General features: G+C 40.0%; 1 protein-coding gene across 1 annotated transcript in view; it reads left to right on the plus strand.

Moving 5' to 3' along the window:
• Positions 1–23,628, plus strand: part of ADCY2 (adenylate cyclase 2) — a 211,528-nt gene that overhangs the window by 85,997 nt on the left and 101,903 nt on the right. The window contains exon 4 of the mRNA XM_069853468.1: positions 18,691–18,840. Within this exon, the coding sequence (XP_069709569.1) occupies positions 18,691–18,840 (150 nt within the window). The remainder of the gene's footprint in view (positions 1–18,690; positions 18,841–23,628) is intronic.

Here is a 23,628-nt window from a genome sequence, read left to right on the forward strand (position 1 = left end):
CACAAGAAGGATGTTGAGGCTCTGGAGAGAGTCCAGAAAAGAGCAACAAAGCTGGTGAAGAGGCTGGAGAACAAGTCTTACGAGGAGCAACTGAGAGAGCTGGGGTTGTTTAGCCTGGAGAAGAGGAGGCTGAGGGGAGACCTCATTGCTCTCTACAACTACCTGAAAGGACGTTGTAGAGAGGAGGGTGCTGGCCTCTTCTCCCAAGTGACAGGGGACAGGACAAGGGGGAATGGCCTCAAGCTCTGTCAGGGTAGGCTCAGGCTGGACATCAGGGAAAAAATTTTCACAGAAAGGGCCATTGGACACTGGAACAGGCTGCCCAGGAGGTGGTTGAATCACCTTCCCTGGAGGTGTTTAAGGTGTGGAGGGATGAGGTGCTGAGGAACATGGTTTAGGGGTTGATAGGAATGGTTGGACTCGGTGATCCAGTGGGTCCTTTCCAACTTGGTTATTCTATGATTCTATGAAAAGGAAGCTAAACCTGGCATTGTAGCTGGTGCTGAGAACTGCTTCCCTGAAATAGCACATCGCTTTTCAACAGCATGATGTTCTTGCACCCTTCTCTGATTGAGAAGGGGATGTGTGTGAGAGGTACTGCTCCAGATCTTTTTTAGTGTAATATTACCTTATATCTTCATGATGTATTGTCACATCTTTCTACTGGCATGCAGTACTTTTAAAAGTTAGGTGGCAAGGTGAAACGTGCTTTACTGTAAAAGATAACTTGCTTCAGCAACTGAAACCAGTAGGGTTTTTTCTTGAAGTATATTTATTTGTCTGCAGAATTATTTTTCTGATAGATAATAAAAAATGTGGGCATTCCATGTAGTAAAACCCCCAAATATCAAATGCACTTTCTGCATTGTTCATCATGCTGTATTAGAAGCAACTATGATGTGATTTTTCTTATTAGCTTAGAACATGCTAGGTTAAAAACAGACATCTCTTATTAACAGAGGGGGGAAATGAAAAACAAGAGAGAAGGGAAATGCTTAATTTTTTGTTGCTACATGTACATCCAATTTTCTAAAGATTATATTTTCATGTGACTATTTCTACTTTATCCATAGAATTCCAATGCTGTTTCAGTCAAATATGGGATTGAAGTGAGAAATTAATAAATATAGTAATGGTATGGCTGCAGTCATCTGGAAATTGGAATAGTCTTTACTTCACATTACTGGTAACTTCTCTTTGTATGTAGGAAAGCCTGTCAGTTTTTGCAAAGCAATGTGATGTATTTCAGTGACATAGTCAAAGCTTGTCTTTTCTGAAATACGTAGAAATGTAGTATACAAACTGTAAATCAATTTGTAATGAATGTATTAAGTGCAAAATCTGCTAATAAGGCAGAGCTGTAGGTAATTATAAACAAGGTTATTATGGAAATGACATTATTGCCAGTTTATTGGACTTCGTCTTCTGGTTCACAACTTTAAACCCATTTGATTATTAAAATGTATTGTTTGGAAGGGAAGACTTTGTCATGTTCACTGCCAGAATTTAGTATTCCCTCTATGCATTCACGACATAAAAGCTGCTTCTGGTATGGTGCACAGAATTTGTAGGTTCATTTCTGAAGCAAAATGTCTACAGAGTATTTTGAACCAAGGAAGAATAAAATAAGAGCGATGAAGATATTTCAAAATCTGTCACAAAATTATAATATTGGTTTTTATTTTTTTACTTTAAATCTTGCATAATCTTGCAAAACATTTTAAAATTGTAATTCAGTTAGAATAACATTTGCCTCAGATGCACAGTAGTCTAAGTATAAGAAAGCTTATGGAGCTGTCTCAATTCAGTTTGTGTCTTGTGCCTGTTGTAGCTGCAATTTTTACTGCTATAAAAAGTCATTCTGCTAATTAGCAGTGATCTGGCAAGCTTTATCAGCAATTTTAGAATCTCTTAGCTTCACTGAAGTTAATCAGCTAAAGTGAAAACATTTCATCGGTACAAATGTTTTTTAAAGTGTTGCAAAATGCCTTTGTATGCAGTTACACAAATCAGATAGGTTTTTTGAAGTACATACATCTAAAAATTTATAATTTATATTAGATACCAGCTAGATCCATGGCAGTGAACCAAGTCGATCTCCTCTTTCTTGAATACTCAATCCGTCTTTCAGCAGCTGAGTAGCAAAAGGACTTTTAGAGAATCTCTAAGTCCATTTGACATCCAGGGAGGACAAAGCCATTGCAGAGAAACAGCTTCTGTATCCCTGTTCAGTGAGAGGAAATTGAGGAAATTCCCACGTTAAAATACTCCTCAGAGGACTGGGGACAGAGGGCATATGTAGATTGGTCAGAAATAGACCTTGGTTTCTGAAGACCATAAGAGAGCAAATGTGAAAATAAATTTTTATAAACAGTTCTGTTATAGAAAGAGTCAGGGAAATTGCAGGTCTGTAAACTCAGTGTCTGCATGAATCAGAACCTGAAACTGTATGAATAGAGAAAGGGATAACTTATCCTATTTTGAGATGAATAAAGAGGGATCGTACCCTGACTGATGAGTGAAAATTGTGACCTCATAGCAACAGATGAGGAGGAAGCTGAGGTAGTCAACAACTTTTTTGCTTCAATATTCACTGACAACCACTCTCCTCACCCGCTGGGTCAATGAACAACAAGATGGAGGCCACGGGGGTAAAGTCTCTCCCACTGTAGGGGAAGATCAGGTTCGTGACCACCTAAGGAACCTGAACATGTATAAGTCTATGGGACCTGATGAGATGCATCCTGGAGTCTAGAGGGAATTGATTGATGTGATGGCCAAGTCAATCCCCATGACATTTGAAAAGTTGTGGCAGTCAGGAGAAGTCCCTGGTGACTGGAAGAAGGGCAACATTGTCCCCATTTTTAAAAAGGTAGAAAAGATGACCCACGATACTCCTGAGCTGTCAGTCTCTGTGCCTGGGAAGGTCATGGAACAGATTCTCCTAGAAGCTATGCTAAAGCACATAGAGGACAGGGAGGTGATTCAAGACAGCCAGTACAGCTTCTCCAGTGGCAAGCCCTGCCTGACCAACCTAGTGGCATACTGTGGTGAGGTGACCACATCAGTGCACACGGGAGAAGCAATGGGTGTAATATATCTGGATTTCTGTAAAGCCTTTGACACAGTCCCCCACAACATCCTTCTCACTGAACTGGAGAGAGATGTGTTTGATGGGTGGACTGTGTGGTGGATAAGAAATTGGTTGGATGGTTGTATTCAGAGAGTACTGGTCAATGGCTCAGCATCCAGGTGGAGATCTGTGACAGGTGATATCCCTCAGGGTTCTGTACTGGAATCAGTTTAATATCTGTTTAATATCAATTACATAGACAGAAAGATCAAGTGGGCCATCAGCAAGTTTGCAGATGACGCCAAGCTGAGTGGTGCTTTTGTCACACCGAAAGGATGGGCTGTCATCCAGAGGGACCTGGACAATCTGGAGAAGAGGGCCTGTGTGAACCTCATGAGGTTCAACAAGGCCAAGTACAAGGTCCTACACCTCAGTCAGGATATTCCATAGTTTCAGTACAGGATGGGGGACAATATGATTTAGAGCAGCCCTGTGGAGAAGGACTTGGGGATGCTGACTGATGAAAAGCTCAACATGAGCATCATGGCACACATCATGGCAGCCAAGAAGGCCAACTGTATCCTGGGTTGCATGAAAAGAAATGTGGCCTGCAGGTCAAGGTAGCGATTCTGGCCCTCTGCTCTGCTTTCACGAGACCCCACCTGGAGTATTGTGTCCAGTTCTGGAATCCTCAACATAAGCATATGGAACTGCTGGAAAGGGTCCAGAGGAGGGATATAAAGATGATCAGTGGACTGGAGCACCTCCTATATGAGGACAGGCTGAGAGAGTTGGGGTTGTTAAGCCTGGAGGAGAGAAGGCTCCAGGGAGACCTTATAGCGGCCATCCAGTACCTGAAGGGGCTGCAGGAAAGCTGGAGAGGGACTTTTTACAAAGGCTTGTGGTGATAGGACAAGGAGGAATGTCTTTAAATTGGAGAGCGGAAGAGTTAAGACTAGACATTAGGAAGAAATTCTTCACGCTGAGGGTGGTGAGATACTGGCACAGGTTTCCCAGGGAAGCTGTGGATGCCCCATCCCTGGAATTGTTCAAGACCAGGTTGGATGGGGCTTTGAGCAGCCTCTTCTAGTGGGAGGTGTCCCTGCCTATGGTAGGGGGTTGAAACTGGATGATCTTTAAGGTTCCTTCCAGCCCAAACCACTCTATGATTCTATGAAATCTTCCCCTAAAAATGCCCTGAAGTTGCCTGAAAGCATCAGCAAACATGTGGCTGAGGCCTATTTAATTGATAGCTCAACTTGTATTTCTGAAAGGCCTTTGACAGAATGGATAAATAGTTCTTTAAAAGACACGGAACAGCAGGTAGGAGTGAGTGGTAGGTTCTTATATTCAGACTTGAAGTATAGAACAAGTGTGGAAGCATAGATAGTGTTCTGTCATGGATAAAGAGGAGGCTGCAGTTCCATGTTCATAACAGATGGAGACACAAAGTATTTTATCTTAGTGAATGACACAACTGAGAAGGGCAGAAGGAAGAACCACTGAATGTGACCTTTGAGTGGATGTTAATTTTTTTTATTACCAGATACTTTAAATTGCTTTAAATAGATTATAAAACCAGTTTGTTACCACACCTTTTGCAAGACAAATATTATTGCCAATTTCAATGGTGTCGGATAATGAGTCATCAGTCACTGCCCTTTATATGACATAAAACTCAGATTCACAAGGGACACAATACAGTTGTTCAACCTTTCATACATGGAGTTCATCTTTCAAAAACTTGCAATATTGCTAATAGTTCTTCACGTAATTGACAGAGTTCTTCACGTAACATTCCTGGAAGTCATCATCATCTGTTTCAATATGTGTGTGTGGAGGATTTCCTTCTAAAAATGAAGGAATGATGGCCCAGTGAAAAACTACCCAAAGATAATTTTGAAAACAATCCCAGTTCATATATACTCCATAGATATTACATGGAGTATAGTAGGTAAATTTTCTGCTTTTGTTCTAGGGATTGTACTTTAATCCTTCATGGGTCTTTATTCTGACTACACACTACATATTTTATACATGTTAAACAATGGAATGTGAACAAAATCTGATATGTAAGGTTAAAGCCTTGTCTCAATTGTTCTCAGGGATCTACCATCAGTTACACAAATGCAGATATGGTACTAATCACAAGGATGCTAACAGTGCTAATCATGCTAATGATCAAGGTAGATGTCAATATGATAGAATGACAATATTTTGATTGTTCTTTTAAGGATCTGGAAAATTACACCTGAGATTTACGGAAAATGAAAGCTTCAAAGACAAGCATCAAACCAAGAAATTCTCAACATGTCAGGGCCCTGTGTACACAAATAGACCCTAATTACCCTGACCGGCCTCACTTGGAAAATCTGTGTACGTGTACTCTGCCTCACTATTCATTTAAGTTCAGACCTGAGCCTTGTTTGTTTGTTTGCCTAAACTATGCTGTAAATGTACTTGTCTCAGTCCCCTCTTTGGCCTTGTTTCCTGATGGTCCTAGAACACACTTTGCAGGTAGCTTGTCTCCAGCCTTGTCTCCTACATAGATCTTGTTCCTATGTAATAGCCTTGCCTCCACTTCTGTCCCAGCCTTGCCTACTGCTGCCCATGTGGCCACCCTTGTTTACCAGCTCAGACTCACTCATGGAACAAACCTGTCCCTGAAACAAAATCTGAGATTCTCTGTGCCAAGTATGATCACACACAGTTTTTCACAGTAGTTTTGCTTTATTTGGATCACTTCATAGAACTTCTCTGAAGATTTATCTGAATTTAAATGTACTTTCTCATGCAGTCTATTTTCTTCTCTTTTTCTTCTTTTGTCCTGATTGCTTTCCCAGACAACTCCAAACCTAATCTGCTTCCACACACTCTTGGTCTCTTCCAAGACCCATATTCCAATCTCTTGGTATTTATGGAATAGTTGAGATTGTAAGGGGACTATGAAGGTGTCTAGTTCAGCCTTTCTTATTCTTTGACCTTGCGCAGTCATGTTTTGAGTATCTCCAACAATGGAGATTCCATCAACCCTCTGGCCAATCAGACTTTTGATTAGCTTGCCAGTAAAAAAAAATAATCTGAGGCCTAAAAGGAATTTTCTGTTTTTAAATTCTGCTCATTGTACTTTTAACTGGATCGGTTGAGAAGAGTCTGGTTCCATCTTCTTTCGTCTCTCCCATCAGGTACTCATACACATTAAAAAGATAGCCTGAGCCTTTGTTTCTTAGATCTTGATCTTTCTTGAAGTACCTGAGATTGTGGTCTTATAGATATAAAAATAATAGTTCTTCCTCCTATCTTGTTGTGTAACAATTTTCTTTCATTCTAAAATTTCCAAGGAAAAAATGACCTACAAAACATCCCAAAATGTTCTGTTATAGCCCTAATGATTCAAACTTGAAAAAGACCAGTGAACACACACTGACAATGGGAACAAAGACATATGGCCACTGCTTGAATATCATCTTGATATTACCTACAGAAGATGAAAATTTACTTCCTTTAGTAAACAAACATTTGCAATAAGACCTTCCAGGCCGCAGGCCCCACGGCACAGTCACAGTTACTGTGACAGCACAGTGACCTGGTGTCACCAGCCACCTGCTTGGGATCTAGAAAAGCAGGCTTGTACTCCTGCAGCTGTCCCAGAGCTCACTGAGCTTTGAGGCCTTCGTATGCGAAACATGTCTGGAAGGAGGAGCAGCCAGGCAAGTGTCTGCTCCCCTTTGTGTGGGGCAGCAAAGAGACACTTCTTGCAGCCACCAGAGATGAAGGCACCTCCCAGGAGACTGAAGCAGGACCGCCGCCATGGAAGAGGAGCAGTGTCTCCTCTCATGCCGTGAGGGAGATTGACCTTCCTTTTCTGAGCGATGGTGTGTTGCACATGACTGTAGAGCCAGCAGGGAGCAGCCAGGCGAGTAGCCACTCACCTTTGAACCGGAAGGCATTGGCTTTAGGTTCAAAAGGGAAAAGCGTGGAGTCCAAGCCTGTGTCCATGCCAGGGAGCAGCCAGGCACGTGGCCGCTCGTCTTCGAAGTGCACAGCGTTAGCTACAAGTGCAGAAGGGAACGATGTGGATCCCAAGCATAATTCCCTGCCAAGGAACCGCCAGAGCAGCCAGATGAATAGTTGCTCCCCTTTGAAGTGGAAAGCATTGGCTTTAGGTCGAGAAGGGAAGAGCGTGGAGTCCAAGCATGTCTCTGTGCCAGGAAGCCGCCAGAGCAGCCAGGCAAGTGGCCGCTTCCCTTTGCATGGGACAGCACAGGGAGTCTTCCCGCAGCCACCAAAGATGAAGGCACCTCCCAGGAGCCTGAAGCAGGGCTGTTGGCCATGGAAGAGCGATGGTGTGCTGCACATGACTGTAGAGCCAGCAGAGAGGAGTGTGGAGCCCAGGCGTGTTTGTCTGCCAGGGAACAGCTGGGCACATGGCTGCACACCTTTGAAGCGGACAGCATTGGCTTTAGGTTGAGAAGGGAACAGTGTGGAGTCCTAGCTTGTGTTCATGCTGGGGAGCACCCAGGAGAGTGTCTGCTCGCCTTTAAAATGGAGAGCGTTAGCTAGAAGTGCAGAAGGGAACAACGTGGATCTCAAGCGTAGTTCCCTGCCAAGGAACAACCAGAGCAGTCAGGGGAGTGGCTGCTCACCTTTGCAGCAGAAAGCATTGGTGTTCAGTCCAGAAGAGAAGAGTGTGGAGTCCACCCCTGTCTCTGTGCCAGGGAGCAGCCAGGCAAGTTGCTGCTCACCTTTGAAGTGGACAACATTGGCTTTAGGTCCAGAAGGTAACAGCATGGATCCCCAGCCAGAGCAGCCAGGTGGATGGCTGCTCAACTTTGAAGCGGAAAGTATCCGCTTTAGGTGGAGAAGAGGAGAATGTGGAGTCGGGGTTTGTGTCCATGACAGGGAGCAGCCAGGAGAGCGGCTGCTCGCCTTTGAAACGGAGAGCCTTAGCTGGAAGTGCAGACAGGAAGAGCATGGATCCCAAGTGTAGTCCCATGCCAAAGAACAGCCAGAGCAGCCAGGGGAGTGGTTGCTCAGCCTTGAAGCGGAAAGCATCAGCTTTAGGTCGGGAAGAGAAGAGCGTGGAGTCCAACGGTGTGTCCGTGCCAGGGAGCAGCCAGGGGAGTGGCTGCTCAGCCTTGAAGCGGAAAGCGTCTGCTTTAGGTTGAGAAGGGAAGAGCGTGGAGTCCAAGCATATCTCCATGCTAAGGAACCACCAGAGAAGATGAGCAAGATGTGTTGCCCGTGCTCGTGCCTTTCTGTTGAGGCGTGGTGTGAGGCCCAGGCATGACCGCGCACCAAAGGACAACGTGGAGCCCATGGAGGTGGATCCACCTGACGACACCGTAGAACCAATGGAAGTGGACCCACTGGACAACAGTGAGGAGCCAATGGAAGTGGATCCACCTCAATAAGAATCATCCACAGCGTTGGGTCCACTGCCACAGCGATCACCCGGCAGTGCTCCAGCCGTGCAGACTCCTCTGCCTGCGATGATGCCCACAGTGGTGCAGGAGCAGATCCCTCCCAAGCACTCAGCCTTCGCAACCTTTGGTTCAGGCTTGAGGAGGGAGATTGTCCATCCCACCTGAACCATTATGTGATTCTGTGGAAGAAGGAAAGCTTCCTTTCTTCATTTTTTTTTGATAGAGCTACAGTCGTTCTGAACTGTATTGTGTTAGAAGATACTTGAAAAGGTGTTGCATACCAAAAATAAAACAGATTTGTTTGAAACCTATTAGGCGTCAAGAGCCTGGAAGGTTATGTCTTCGTTAGATTACAATGCAAAAGAAAATATGAACTGTTTACAAACTACATTTTTTAGAACACAATAGGCATCAAAAACGGGGAAATTTAGACAGAAAAACCAAAGAGCTAATAAGTGAGACATTAAATATAACCATAGTCTACCTCTTTCATCTTATGCCATAAAAGCATTGTGATATTTGTACAGTCCTGCTTTTCAGGGTTGCTTGTTTTGAGTCAGTACTTATGGGTGAATTGCCCATTTCCACCTTTTTTTCTGTGACTGTCTAGAAGAGCTCTGATCTGTAATATCTCAAGATTTCTCTCCATTATTTAAAATTCAATTCTTGATCTGCTATCTCTTTAATTAGAAGGTCTGCTCCTTTCTTGTGTCTCTTAGGTGTGACTTTAGCAACAGCTTGCCTGCTAGTTGTATTTTTGATCGTTTTTCTTCCAGTGATGAAGAGAGCACGCTTGGTCACTTCAGAAGGAGGCTTGCCATGTGGCAATTAAAACAAAAATACACTGGAAATCATGAGGACTTTGGCTGCATTTTGGAAGTCTGTATAATGTTGACCTTTTAAGCCCTACTTTTTAAGAATATAATTTAGAATTGTTTCCGATTTTAAACTTGTCCTATTTATATGAAGGAATTCAAACAAGAGGACTTGCTTTACTAAAGGTGCCACAGAGAGTTATTGGAATGTCGCTGAAAAGTTTGCAGTTAAAAGATTTATTTCTTATTATATTAGTTCAGTTAGCATTTCATTAATTAGCTAAAGACTGCATAAAGATGTAATTGTTGTTCAGTTAAAAATAAACCAGTGTTTTGTTTAAGAAATACCGTCCAAGAGGAATCTTCACATGAAGAGCATGTGAATTGAATAGGTTGATGCTCCTGATGCAGTGAAAAGAACTTAATTATTTATCTTAATTAAAATCCATCCTAATATTTGATTTATTTTTCTGTTGACGGGTATGTTAGATTTCAACTTGTAAATGGCTCTCTCCACTCTACTTGAGTATGCCCATGCTGTTTCAGGACCTTTTTGTAGCATGTCTTTTGATGAGAATCTTTATACCATAGATTGAATATGTTCCCTCATCTGCGTTTTACTGATTAAGACCAACTCCTGACTGGATCTGGAATAATTTTTAGTGTGGAGCGTTCTTGTCTCTGTGGGCAGAAGTAGCTGTGTTCAGTGTGGAACGCAAAATTGCATCTGTTCTCTAATAGATATTTTGCTAAGACTGTTCTGTACACCTAGATGGAAAGATAAAGGTTTCACGGTCTTGGTTTATTAAGATAATGAAGTGATTGCTGCTACATAAGTGCATCTTGGAAACAATGGATTCATTGGCTCTTCTGAGAGAAGTTGCGTCAGGTTTCAGGCCTTATGAAGAATGGCTGAGAGAGCTGGGGTTGTTCAGCCTGGAGAAGAGGAGGCTGAGGGGAGACCTCATTGCTCTCTACAGCTACCTAAAAGGAAGTTGTGGAGAGGAGGGTGATGGCCTCTTGTCTCAAGTGACAGGGGCCAGGACAAGAGGGAATGGCCTCAAGCTCTGCCAGGGGAGGTTCAGGCTGAACATTAGGAAAGAAATTTTCACAGAAAGGGTCATTGGACACTGGAACAGGCTGTCCAGAGAGGTGATTGAGTCACCTTCCCTGGAGGTGCTTAAAAGACGGGTGGATGAGGTGCTGAGGGACATAGTTTAGTGATTGGTAGGAATGGTTGGACTCGATGATCCAGTGGGTCCTTTCCAACTTAGTGATTCTGTGATTCTATGATTCTATAATCTCTTCCCTAGACAACTACCTCCACTTGTTAAATTATTGCTCTGCACTAGTTGAAGAATAGTAGGCTATCCTAATAACGTTATGTAGTATTTTAGGTGTCTATAATATATAATCACATTCTGCTATATAAAGGTTTTCACTAATACTAGTATGAATGTGAGGTACTGTACTGACTTCTGAGGAGTTAGTCAGAATATATCTGCACAAACCATGTGATTTAGAAAAAAATGGCTCAGCAAGTCAAAAGTGTTTCACTCTAAGGCTTTGGAATAGAAAGACTGACCTGACTAATGACATCCTGGCAGTTTTGAGGCATGAAGGAGAGAAAATAGCATATTTTGTGTAAAGATGGAATGAGTTGGCAGCAGCAGCATGAAAAGGTTTTAGTATTGACTTCATTCCTTTCTGAATGTAAACCAAATTACTACTTTCTTTGTCCCAGCTTGCTGACTCTTAATATCGTTTACCTGCAATCAGAAAATTGCACTTCAATGTTTCCTAAGTCTAAATTTTCCTGTTAGATATTTTCCCATTAAGAATTAACCCAAAAGCTGATTGGAGATCTCATTAAAGTTCAAAACATTATCAAAGGTCTTAAAAACTATTATAAACACCTATAAGAGTGTCATCATTAAAAAAATTTGGCTCTGAGGACATTCTGGAATTATTTTAATCCACTTATGTAGGTCATTGCTTTCCTTGGTTATACTCCACTATCATTATTCTCTCTTCCACTCCATATCATTCTTTGCAAAGTACATATCCAAAGATCACTGTTTCCTAGAGCAGCCTGCCAAATTATGAAAAATTATCTTAATAGAAGTTTGTTGTAGTCATCAGACAAGCAGAACAAATTCTTGAGGAATATTTTCTATTAAAAAGTTTATCCAGTCCATTATGAATACTGATAGAAAATATTACATTAAAAATCTCATATAAATCATAATTTCATTATGTTAGAGATCATAAACAATGTTACTTCAAAATGCCTAATTACTGTTGTCTATCAGTTTGATTAAAATGCAATAATTGCTAACAGTTTGCAATGCAATAGAAGAAGTATATTGAGTATATATTCTTATTGTAATTTATGCAATTATTTGTTTGTCTTGCCTTCTTGTGGAGGCTTTTGAACTTGTTGATTAATTTCCGTAAAACTTGGCAGAAGCACAGCTGTTTAGAGGTGTATAATGTATAAAGAAATTTCATGAAGGCTGGTAGATAATAATATGAAATAAAATTCATGAAGACTGGTAGATCATAAAGGAGGGTAATAATCTTGTTGAGGTAAAGGAAGGAGAAATCTACTGTTACACATTTAACTTGGCAGCATATTGCCAATCCTGCAAGTAAATATATTTCTAACACAATTTGTATTTGTAAATATATTTACTTGCAGAATCAGCAGTTAGTTTGCTGTTTTGTTTTGTTTAGTTTTGATTTTTTTTTTAAGTGTGAAGCAAATTAACTTCTTGGGAAAGGTGGAGTGTACCTCAAAAATTGGACAAAGGATTACTTCTGCAGCATATCAAAGATTCATGTTTAACCCCTCTGACTGTTTTTTTTAAGTAAACTTTTTAAATGTTACGGTATCAAATGCCCTTTTTTTTTTTTCTAAGTAAGGAAATAGTACTTATTCCTGGATAAGATCCAGGGTCTAAAAATTCATCTCAGTCTTTTTGGAGTAACGCTTTAATTTTTAAGAGGGTTGGGAGTTGCTTACAGATTGTGCTTCCAACATTCAAGCGATTTGAATTTTTGGTTTTTTATGGTTTTTTTTGTTTTTTTCTTTGTTTATTTCAATTAATTGTATATTCAAATATGTTTCAGCAGTTTCAGTAATGAAGAAATAAAATGATCCCAGAGGTACATGTAAACACTGAAAATCCTCTCTACAGGAAGAAAGGGGGGTGCAGTGGCTGGTTGGTGCCTTGTGGATGAAGAGAGTATGAGATCCCCGCTAGCAAAAAAATTGTTTTGGATTCAAACTACGAAAAATCATTAATTAGAGTCAATGATATTGTTTATGTGTATTACACGGAAGTGACCTAAAGGGACCATAACACATGATTTTTTTTTTTTCTGGTGTATTTTTCCTGGTTTGGATTAAAGAGCGTACAGTTTATGATTTGTTTTCATCTACACTGGCATATAGATAGGCTCTGTGTATACACAGAGCTGAATAAAATAAATCCAGTCATTCCACAAACAGCCTGGAGCTATGAAAAATGTCAATCTGAAAATAATGATAAAAAGAATCACATCAAATAACATAGATACTACAGAAAAGGAAAATCCTGCTGGTGCCCACAATGCTCTGTTTGCAAAAGCTACAAAGAGAATTGCACATACAAATTAGAAGACAGTGTCACAACTTCCTGGCTTTTAAAATGGCATCAATTCCCCTTCCACAAAGATTTTTTACCAAGTTTATTTTAGCTCTGAATATATGGAGCAGTTTGCTGATGTCTGGAATAATGAGTAATTAAATTCTTAAATTTTTGTTGATTCACAGTTGTTTTGAGAAGTCATACGTTGGTTTTCTTCTGATGTTTTCTTTTTTTGAATTGAGTTGTTTCTTGCAAAATTGCAATTTGTTTTTCTTTTTACCCTTCTGAAAAACATTTGAGATTCTCCCTGATATAGACAAAGGGTCTGAGGATAGCAGAGCTTCCTGTTTCTTCTGTTCATCTGTAATGAATAATTAATGATTTAAATACCTTTTTACCTTTCAGAGTATTACATGTAATGTTGCAGTCATTGAGGAACCTGATTTTTAGTCTTAAGTCCTGAGGAAGTAAGTCTGCAGTTGCCCATATTCTATCTGTCCTTCAACCTGTCATGTTCTGTACCCAAATAACTTTAATTCATGAACTTTTATCATCAGCTGTGAAACAGAACTAGAAATGCGAAAGATTACTACATTCCTTTACAAAAGACTGGAGCTCTCACAGAGACCCCAGCCTAGTGATCTCAGACAAATACAGGAAAGAGCCAGTTGGTTACACTGTGTAACAGCAGGTGGTGGTTCAGGCACCACTTGCTCACTGGTTTTAGGACAGCTATAAGAATCTCTGGCCTGTTTGAGGAGTTGAAAGTATTGTATAAGCAAGGGGATAAATGTCCAAATGAATACAAATCCATAGGAATCCAGATGTCATTAATTTTGCCACTTCCCTGTTTTCAATTCTGTCATCCTTCTTGTAAGCTGTCACACAGCTATAGATATTACTGACATTGAAATGCATTAAGATCTTGGAACTCCTGACTTTGGAACTCTGTAGATCTGGAAATGTGAAAGAAAATAAATGAACGTCATATGACTGACCAGAGGTCTGTGAGCAAGAGTTTTGCATGGAATAGCTGAAGAACCTCCTGAACACATGTAATTAAATATTGGTATTTGGCTTAGATCCTGGTGACTAGTTTACATGGTAGTTAAGCATTTACTTTTTAAATGCTGCTTTTCAGTTTCTAGACAGTGTTTTAATTTGTAGCTGAATCTTGTCTGAGTCTAAAACTGTATAGGTTCTAAAGAAGTATAGACTTATTCCCTAGCTTGGCTAGTCATACCACAAGCCATCAAATGAAAGCTCAGATAGGAGGAGAGACAATTCTTCTTTGCAGAGCTAAAGAATTTGTGCCTTGTCAGTGACACAAGAATTCTTTTTTCTCCCATTAATTTCCATGCAGACATAAATTATAGTCGTTCTTGCCCACCCCTCAACTTCCATTTCCTCAGCTTTCTTACCCAGAAGAAAAGTGGAATTAAAAAAGTTATTGTTTGAGTTGGTTTGGTTTTCTTTCTGGTAAAAATTCTGTTCATGTAAGAATTGCAGGAAGGATCTGTATAATATCCAAGAAGAAAGAATGCAACAAAATACCTCATAAACTGGAGGCTTTCCACATACGGAAACTCTGTAGAGAACTTGGATTTTTATATTCAGTATTGGAGCAAAAATAATTAAGATATTTAACAAATGATTTATACTTCAGTTCAGAATCAGCAGCCTATATTATAATTCTTTTATTTTTTATAGCACAGTACTTCCTTGTGTACATATCTTTCTAGGCAACTTTCATCATTTGAACTTCTGTAGAATGCACTACATTTTCATAAGCAGCTCAGTGAGCTTTAGTAGTCTCTTGAGAAATTAGTCATAGCTACTTAACGTCTTCATTTGCTTTTAAATACAGTCTATTTTGATAGTTAAGCTCTAGACATCAGATTACTTTATATTCACTGATACTGAAAAATACATGCTCTTGAATGTAAAAATACTATTTAGAAAATGCCCCATTGCCTGGAAATGCATATAGTTTTTTGTAGGTAAAAATAGATGGATCAGGCATGATAATGTTCTTTAAGTGATTAGAGGTACAAGCTAGTACTTTAGCTAACACCTAATGATACTTCCCAGTGGTATCCTGGTGTTCTGTGCACTAATTTTTGACTCATATTTAGATAACCTTCTGTAGACGTTGAAAATATTCATTGATTAAGGAGAAACTTGACCACAGTGTACACCCAACAGATACATCTAAAGGGGTGCAGACAGCCCAGGGGATGGACTTGCTTCTCGACTGACTACACAGAGAGATTAGAACTTTTGCTGTGTGACTAATGTTTCCATATGGTGAACTGAGTGGGAGCTTACTAGACTTTGCTTATATTGTGGATTTTTTTTTCCATACAATTTGTAAAGGTTCATGAAACAACGTCTTTGAGGCAACCCTCGTCTTTTTCTGCTGTTGGTTTGCTATTATTAGTTGTACCCTTTGCCACAGCTCAGGCTTTTCTTCCTTGACAGAAGCCCTAACCATATTCTGTAGTCTGTTCAAGGTGCCCTTTAATGCCCCTTTAAAGGTTCTTGGGTGCAGTTTTATCTGCACAGTTGATCAGAGCTCTTTGAGCAAGATGCAGAATTACTTATGAGAAGATCCACTACACCTTCTCTTATTATTTAACATTCTTCTAGCGAGGGAGGGATGCAGGGGATGAGGAAAGAAAGAAAATAAGGAAAAATGAAAGAGCCGCAGAGTCCTAGCCTAGAGAAATGATGAGATAGAAGTCTGATCTGACTTAAGATTTCATTCCAAGTGCTTTGGTCCAGATAGGACTCACAGCATGGGGTCTTCTCAGAGCAGGTGCCTGAACAGGAGGAGCTTTCTGGATGCTTGCGTACTGAGTAGAATGCTCACTTGGGAAGTGGGAAGATCATTTAATATTTTTGGATTGAGCGGAACAATGAACCTGTTCCTTCTGGGAAGACACCTATGAGACTTCAGAGCAAATCTGGGACGGAGCTCATCTCCAGCTCATGTGTTGAAACTGGACAGAAGTTCAGAAGACTTAGGAGAAGAGACATCCTCAGCAAGAAGTTTATAAGTTGTTTATTTTGTTTAGCAACTTTAATTGCATTTTCAATTGAACAGGCTATTAACAATATGCATTTCACGTACTAACTCCTCAGTCATAAATAAATAAATATTAACCTAAGACAGACTATATACCGACAGAAAATCTGTTGGTCTGACTTAGGAACCAATTCATCCATTTCCTGGAATTTTTTTCTAAGTAAATACCCTAGTGACATGTTTCTGAAGTAACTCCATGTTAGCCAAAGAATTAACAATGTTTTGAACAGTTTCTATTGACTTGTTCAGTTATGCACTTCTGTGTTACATCTCTACTATGGCAATGGCTGAGATATCCGAGTTGTCTTTGAACAGCCTAATTCAGGTAGTGGAAGCCAGCATAGAACTTCGTGTGGGCTGAACTACCCCACTGACAATCTGAAAATCCTGGTTAATTAGCTTCCTTGCTTGTCAGGCACTTAGTTTCATCTATAATATTTTCCCACTTTAGCTAGTTCAGTCATAAAACTGAAATCTGTTTTTCTATCACTGTGAAGTTGATGCTCATAATTTACACCTCCATCTACCCATAACCATATTTTTTAAATTTTAATTAGTTATAATTCTGAAATTTTGCTTTAAATAGTTTGTAAATTCATGAGCTGGACAACACAGTTGAGTTTGTGTGCAGCTTTTCAACAGTGATTCATATGTAGACATTATGACAGCACAAAGTTGATTTCAGTTCAGCCTAGTGTTCATTTTGTTACTAAACCTTCCTGCTGAATATCTGAGAATTTTCTATGCCCAGAAATCTTTATTTTCAGGCATTTGTTCTCATTTAATAATTTAATTTCGAAAATGAGTTGTGATTGCCAGCTGGAACACCATGCCCCTACACTGTAATCTGTCATACAAGATCTTTGTTCACTAGTCCATGTCCACTAAGAGCTACAGGATGTTGCTGACATCAAAGCAGAATCAAGCAGTTGTGATTTACAAAGAAATATAAAAGCATAATGATTTCACATATTTGACTGTGCACCATCATCTCTTATGTTTTTTGAAATTATTGACTGCGGTGAAATGTTTCATGTAAACCATCTCTTATCCCACTACTTCGTAAGAGTGATGCTTTGAAGAAAGTGAGACATGTAGATTCTTTTCTCCTTGGCTTTGGAATTATGTATTTTAGCAAATTTTAAGACTCAGATGTTTCTTCTAGAAACATTATACTGTCATGATGTTAAAGTTTTAGGGATCTAGAAGATCTTATGAAATTGATCCATTTTGTGGCAAAGGTGTATAGTTCCTGCTTTTATCTTTGTGGAACTGTGAGAGACGAGATGTCAGATGTGTCACAGATGGAAGAGCAGGTATTGCCTGTAATGACGTTATAATTTGTGAGGAAAATAAAAGCATTTATTTAAAACTTTAATTTTAAAGTGTGCATTTATAGAAGAAACATTAAAACTGCATGTATTTTTTGTGAATAAAATGTATTTCTCAAAGGGATGGATTTCTGTTAACAGGAAAATTTATCTCTTTTCTCTGAACCACTGTATAATGCTGTTGGACTATTTTTCTGACATCTCTGACTCTTTCACTGCTGGCAATTTATGAAAGATACCAAAACCAAGCAGTGAATGATCACTGGGGAAATCTGTCATAAACTTAATGATTAGATTAACTGTGGTGAATTAATGAAATTTCTGGCTCCTTTCTTTCTCCTTCCCATCCAGACCATGAGTACTATAACATTATGTAGTATGTACAATCCGGGCTATGTGACACACTAGGGCCTTACGAGAGAGACCCATTCTGACAAAATTGCAGCTGTATCTCAACTTCAATTCCCTTTTAATATTATCTTTTTAATTGAATTAAGAGTCGGTTTCAAGACTGTGTTTCTTCTGCTCTGAGTAAGCTAGGATGGGTAAATGAGTCTCGTCTTGCAGCGATAAGTTGGGAACAGTTGAAAGTGCCATGCAGTATTCTGTAATCTTTGAAGTTCAAGCACAGTAAAAGCCTGCCTATCTCCTCTTTCTTTCCTTTGGAAATGTTCCAGACAATAAATAAAAAGCATCCCTAAGTTTGACTATAATGTTATAGATTAAGTTTTGTCTTTTAAGTAAATGTGCAGGGTTTGGTAGTATATTCTACTAGAGAGGTGTCAGATCTCGCTACTTAGTCGTTGCTTGTCGTCACTAAGGTTAATATTTATAGCTGACTGACAGATAGTTGTGGGTCACACTGAGGTAAAATGCAGGTCAGGGTGTTTATCTAGGTGAAATTTTGACCCTTAATGCAGAAGAAAATATCTTGCCAAAAAAGCATGGCAACAACATGCTTTTCAATGTGGTTATTATGACTCATAGCTATCATTTTACATCAGTAAATCGTGATCCCACCTAATTAATACTTAGCAATGGATATAGAACATGAGCTGAATTTCCTTTTCAGAAAGTATATACCCCATTGAATAGGCAAACTTGTTGTTCATTATCATTCTTATTTAATACTAAATTAAAATGGTGTTATTCCTTAGGATTTTGCCACTGACTGTGAAGGCATTTTGAAAGGTGAACCTTTGCTAGAAATCAAACAAAATAAAAATATGTAACTGGAGCAATCTTCCATTGCAGGTTAGAATTATGTACTGTTAATTTATTTATATGGATTCCCTGACACTTTTTTTTTTTTTTTTAAACTCTAGATATTGGCAAATGTAATAATTTTTATCTGCGGAAACTTGGCAGGAGCGTACCACAAACACCTCATGGAACTTGCACTGCAGCAGACATATCAGGACACGTGTAACTGCATCAAATCTCGTATCAAGTTAGAGTTTGAGAAAAGGCAACAGGTAAAGTCTGGGGCAGTTTTGCTGTTTTCATACTATCACTCGATTTGTCATTATATAATCCAATTTGCTAATGCAAGAACACAATGAATCAGTTAAAGTTACTTAACGAAACATGCAAAGTCTTTTGAACAAGGTTGTGCACAATTTCCACCTGAATATAAGAAAGTATTGTAATTATTTTTTTCATATACATGTTTACTTTCATTTGTTCTATGACAATGTTTTGTCATCAAGAAAGTTGAAAATGCTATCTAAATTCTGTTTGCGCACCGTCTCTTTTGTTGTCCTCATTGAATGAGCTGTGTGATGTGAGCTTTGGGAATATTCAGTTCTTCATGGTCTAGACCAATACTGCAAAATCACCATAAGAAGACATTACTGCACTGTTTTTGAAAAATATTTGAAAATACAATCCTGAAGAATCATGTGATAGAGTTCTAGGGGTCAGGTGTGTTAAGAGGAGCTTGGGGAATTGCATAATGAAACTATCTGTCATTTATTATAGCAGCTGAATAAAAGACTTCTCTGATCGCTTTATACAGTTATTTTTCTCTTTGCAAGTTCTGTACAGTGCCTATCATCCTGACAGATAGGTGTTTCATTTAAAAGAATTTGAAATACAAATTAGTTCATCAAGTAATAGAGAAGATAGGCGTATTTTGCTTTGAAGGTCACCAGACTCAAACTTCTATAAACTGTTAAGGGTCAGAGAATAGAGACTTCACTGGCATATTTCTGTCATCACAAAAAGTGGAGATGTACACCTCATCCCGGTTGACCTTAATTCTCAAGTCTGTCTCACAAATACTGTAGCCATTTTAAATTAAGGTTTTCAAGATCCACCACCAATGCATTTTTTTACAGAAGAAGAAAATGCAGAGTTCATACCAGGATTTTAACAGGTGATGAGTTCTGAGAGTTAGCCTTATTCTCCTTGGCATTTGGGTTTCATACTGGCTGAAGAAGCTGCAAAACATTTAAAGTAGTCTTAAGTTCAACATTTTAAAGGAAATTCATAAGTTTCCACCTCTGCCTCTATCAGCTGGGTGCAGTGTATCAGTAGGCATTACAACTGATAAGACACACCACACATTTTACTAACTGTTGAGAATATATGGAGAGTATCTCCAAATTAGTTCTGGCGAGACAGCTTGTGAGTGCAGAGCAATCAGTGACAGGTATCTGGAAGGAATACTACTCCAGGCTGGGCAGTGTCCAGGCTGATAAAATGACTTCAAAGCTCATAGTGACCACTCTTCCCTGTGCTTAGGCCTCAGCTGCCAGAACCATGCAGAGCATAATCAAACAGCATAATTCATAGTGGGCATCAAAGTCTTCTTGTTCAGGAGACACGTGAGCTCTTAGCTTCCTGAAAACAGTTGTAAAGGCCCAGGTTTCTACTATTGGTTGGTTTTCCCTCCAGGAAATACATCGATGTACCTGCAGGAAGCAGGAGTTTCTTTTATCGGGCACTTAAAGAGGTAAGGATGCTGCTTGTAGAAGCCAGTGGTGTGAACAGACAAGTGGTTTCTGTAAATGTGTATTATTTGCTAAACCCTACTAATTTCTATGGAAAGATATAAATAAGTAGTTTTGGTTTCATAGAATCATAGAACCATAGAATGGTTTGGGTTGGAAGGAACCTTAAAGATCATCCAGTTCCACCCACCCTGCCATGGGCAGGGACACCTCCCACATGGAGGGCCAAGGTCCCATCCAACCTGGTCTTGAACACTTCCAGGGATGGGGCATCCACAGCTTCCTTGGGAAACCTGTGCCAGTAACTCACCACCTTCATCATGAAGAATTTCTTCCTAATATCTAGTCTAAATTTTCCCCTCTCCAATTTAACACCATTCCTCCTTGTCCTATCACTGCATGCCTTTGTAAAAAGTCCCTCTCCAGCTTTCCTGTAGCCCCTTCAGGTACTGGAAGCCCACTACTGGAAGGTCTCCCTGGAGCCTTCTCTCCTCCAGGCTGAACAACCCCAACTCCCTCAGCCTGTCCTCACAGCAGAGGTGCTCCAGTCCTCTGATCATCTTTGTAGTCCTCCTCTGGATCCATTCCAACAGCTCTATACCCTTATTGTGAGGATTCCAGAATGGGACACAGTACTTCAGGTGGCATCTTGCGAGAGTGGAGTAGAGAGCCAGAATCACCTCCCTCGATCTGCTGGCCATGCTTCTTTTGATGCAGCCCAGGATATAGTTGGTCTTCCCGGCTGCGAGCGTGCATTGCCAGCTGATTTTGAGCTTCTCATCAGTGAGAATGCCCAAGTCTTTCTCTGCACAGCTGTTCTCAATCACATCATTCCCCATCTTGTATTGAAACCACAGAATGCCCCTATGGTGGTGTAGGACCTTGCACTTGGCCTTGTTGAACCTCATGAGGTTCACACAGGCCCTCTTCTCCAGCTTGTCCATGTCCCTTTGGATGACATCCTGTCCTTCTGTGTTTCCTGGCACTTCTGAAGGTCTTGCAAAAATGGTTGAGAACTGGCAATGGGGAGAAGCCAGAATATCTTGAATTCTATGCCAGATGCTTCCTTTTTGTTTTCCTTCCTGTTGTGTTTCGAATATGCTTGTACCCAGCAAGATGAAAGGATAAACATCCATTTTTCATTGATAAATTGTGTTATAGTCACAGAACAACGAAGGGCATTGTATGCAATTTCTTATATATATAGAAGTATGTGTTGTTATATTTGTGTTTATATAGAAAAAATATATCAAATTACTTAAGACATCTACACAACTCTAAGTAGTGTATTGCAGGTCTGGATTAATAACAGATGGAATTACTAGATGGAAGTAAGTGAAATATTCTATGAATGTTAATGACCTCTTTGGCTGCTGTTGAACTATTAGTTCATCAGATCATCTTATATAGTTTTCTTTAGCCTTTAGCCTTTAGCCTTTATGTCTTTTATCTCACGTCACAGTTTTTCCAACAGAAAAGACAAGGATGTGCACATCGTTATTATCATCTTTAGGAATGCTAGATATTTAGATGTGAAAAGGTAAATGAGGATTAATTTTATCAGTTACATTGTTGGGTTTTTTTCCCCCAGAGTTAACATACTTCTTTGTTTGCAAACTATATTTCGGAAGTGGATGTACTTTATTCTACCTTTTAATACTACTTGTTTTGCCAAGAAGATACAGATCTGAATTTTTAATATTCAGGGAGCAAGTCAATGATATTGCTATTTTAAAAGGATTGGGAGACTTTGGAACAGTAGAAGCAGTTGCATTTAAAAAAAAAATCAGGTTTGATCAAAGCCTTTATTAGGCTGTGAAAGGTTGCAGCATGACCCTTGATTCTACATCTCTTTAACTGGAAAAAAATAATTTATTTGAATAAGAAGTAATACAAGCTGCTTTTATACAAGTACAGAGCGTAGGTTGTGCTTCTGAATGCTTAGGGCTCCAGATCAAAATTGCAGCTTTGTCGAGATCATGGACATCCTGTCTTTTATAACTGTTTTTGAAAGATGTACAGTTTATGTTCTAAATTATTCCCTGAATTTCCTCTTATTTTGTTTGGGTGTAGGCTCATACAAGTGTAACCAACTATTGTTTTTTGGTAGCAGGGATTTTGTATGTCTTTGAATAGCCTTTTTGAGCATACCATTTTGAATGTGTCAATAGATAAGCGTGTTGAATTACCACTCACTAATTATGGCAAAGAACTCAAGAGAAGCAGTAAATTCATTGTTTCAAGTGAGAGCATCTTACATTAGTATCTGATGAAATAGAGATGTGCATGTATATACTGAAGTACAAATTAGACTTATTGTACCCAGGCCAATGTGTATTTCTGTAAGGGCACAGCAAAGGCCGACTGCTGCCAAAGGGACGGGAATCCATGAGTGATAATACCTCCCAGCAGGACAGATGCCTCACCAACCACAGCCCTATCCCAAAGCACAAGGTGAACTGGCCAAGCCTGGTTGCTGGCAGCCAGGGTTGAGCAAGAGTCCACAGGTTTGTGGTGATGAGGCAGGTCTGAGGCCAAGCCCGAAGGTCAGTACCTTGGGGTCAAGCCCAGCAATTGCTAGGCAAGTCCAAGGTGAAGCAGGAAAGTCACACCAGTGGCCAGGAATCAACAGGGTCCATACAGCTCCTACAGCACAGCTCAGGCAGGAACTGAGCTGAAATGAGTTTCCTGGGCTATGGGCAGAGGCTAGAGATGGAGGCCCATGTGAAGTTCGCCAGGGCCAGTAAGACTAGTCAGTGTCCCAAGGGCCCTTACAATTCCATACAATTGGCTTGGGTTTGTACTATATAATCACAGAATCATAGAATAGTTTGAGTTGGAAAGGAACTTAAAGATCATCTGGTTCCAACCACCTTGCCATGGGCAGGGACACCTCCCACTACATCAGGCTGCTAAAGGCCCCATCCAACCTGGCCCTGAGCACCTCCAGGGATGGGGCATCCACAGCTTCTCTGGGCAACCTTTTCCAGTGCCTCGCCACTCTCATAGTGAAGAATTTCTTCCTTATGTCTAATCTAAATCTGCCCCTCTCCAGTTTATACCCATTGTCCCTTGACCTATCACTACAAGCCTTTGTAAACAGACCCTCCCCAGCTTTCTTGTAGGCCCCCTTCAGGTATTGGAAGATTGCTGTAAGATCTTCTTAGAACCTTCTCTTCTCCAGACTGAACAACCTTAACTCTCTCAGCCTCTCCTTGTCTGGGAGGTGCTCCAGCCCTCTGATCATCTTCGTAGCCCTCCTCTGGACCCGTTCCAACAGTTCCAAATCCCTCTTATGTCGAAGATTCC

The sequence above is a fragment of the Phaenicophaeus curvirostris genome, chromosome 3 (genome assembly GCF_032191515.1).
Source record: "Phaenicophaeus curvirostris isolate KB17595 chromosome 3, BPBGC_Pcur_1.0, whole genome shotgun sequence".
In the NCBI taxonomy this organism is placed as follows: domain Eukaryota; kingdom Metazoa; phylum Chordata; class Aves; order Cuculiformes; family Cuculidae; genus Phaenicophaeus; species Phaenicophaeus curvirostris.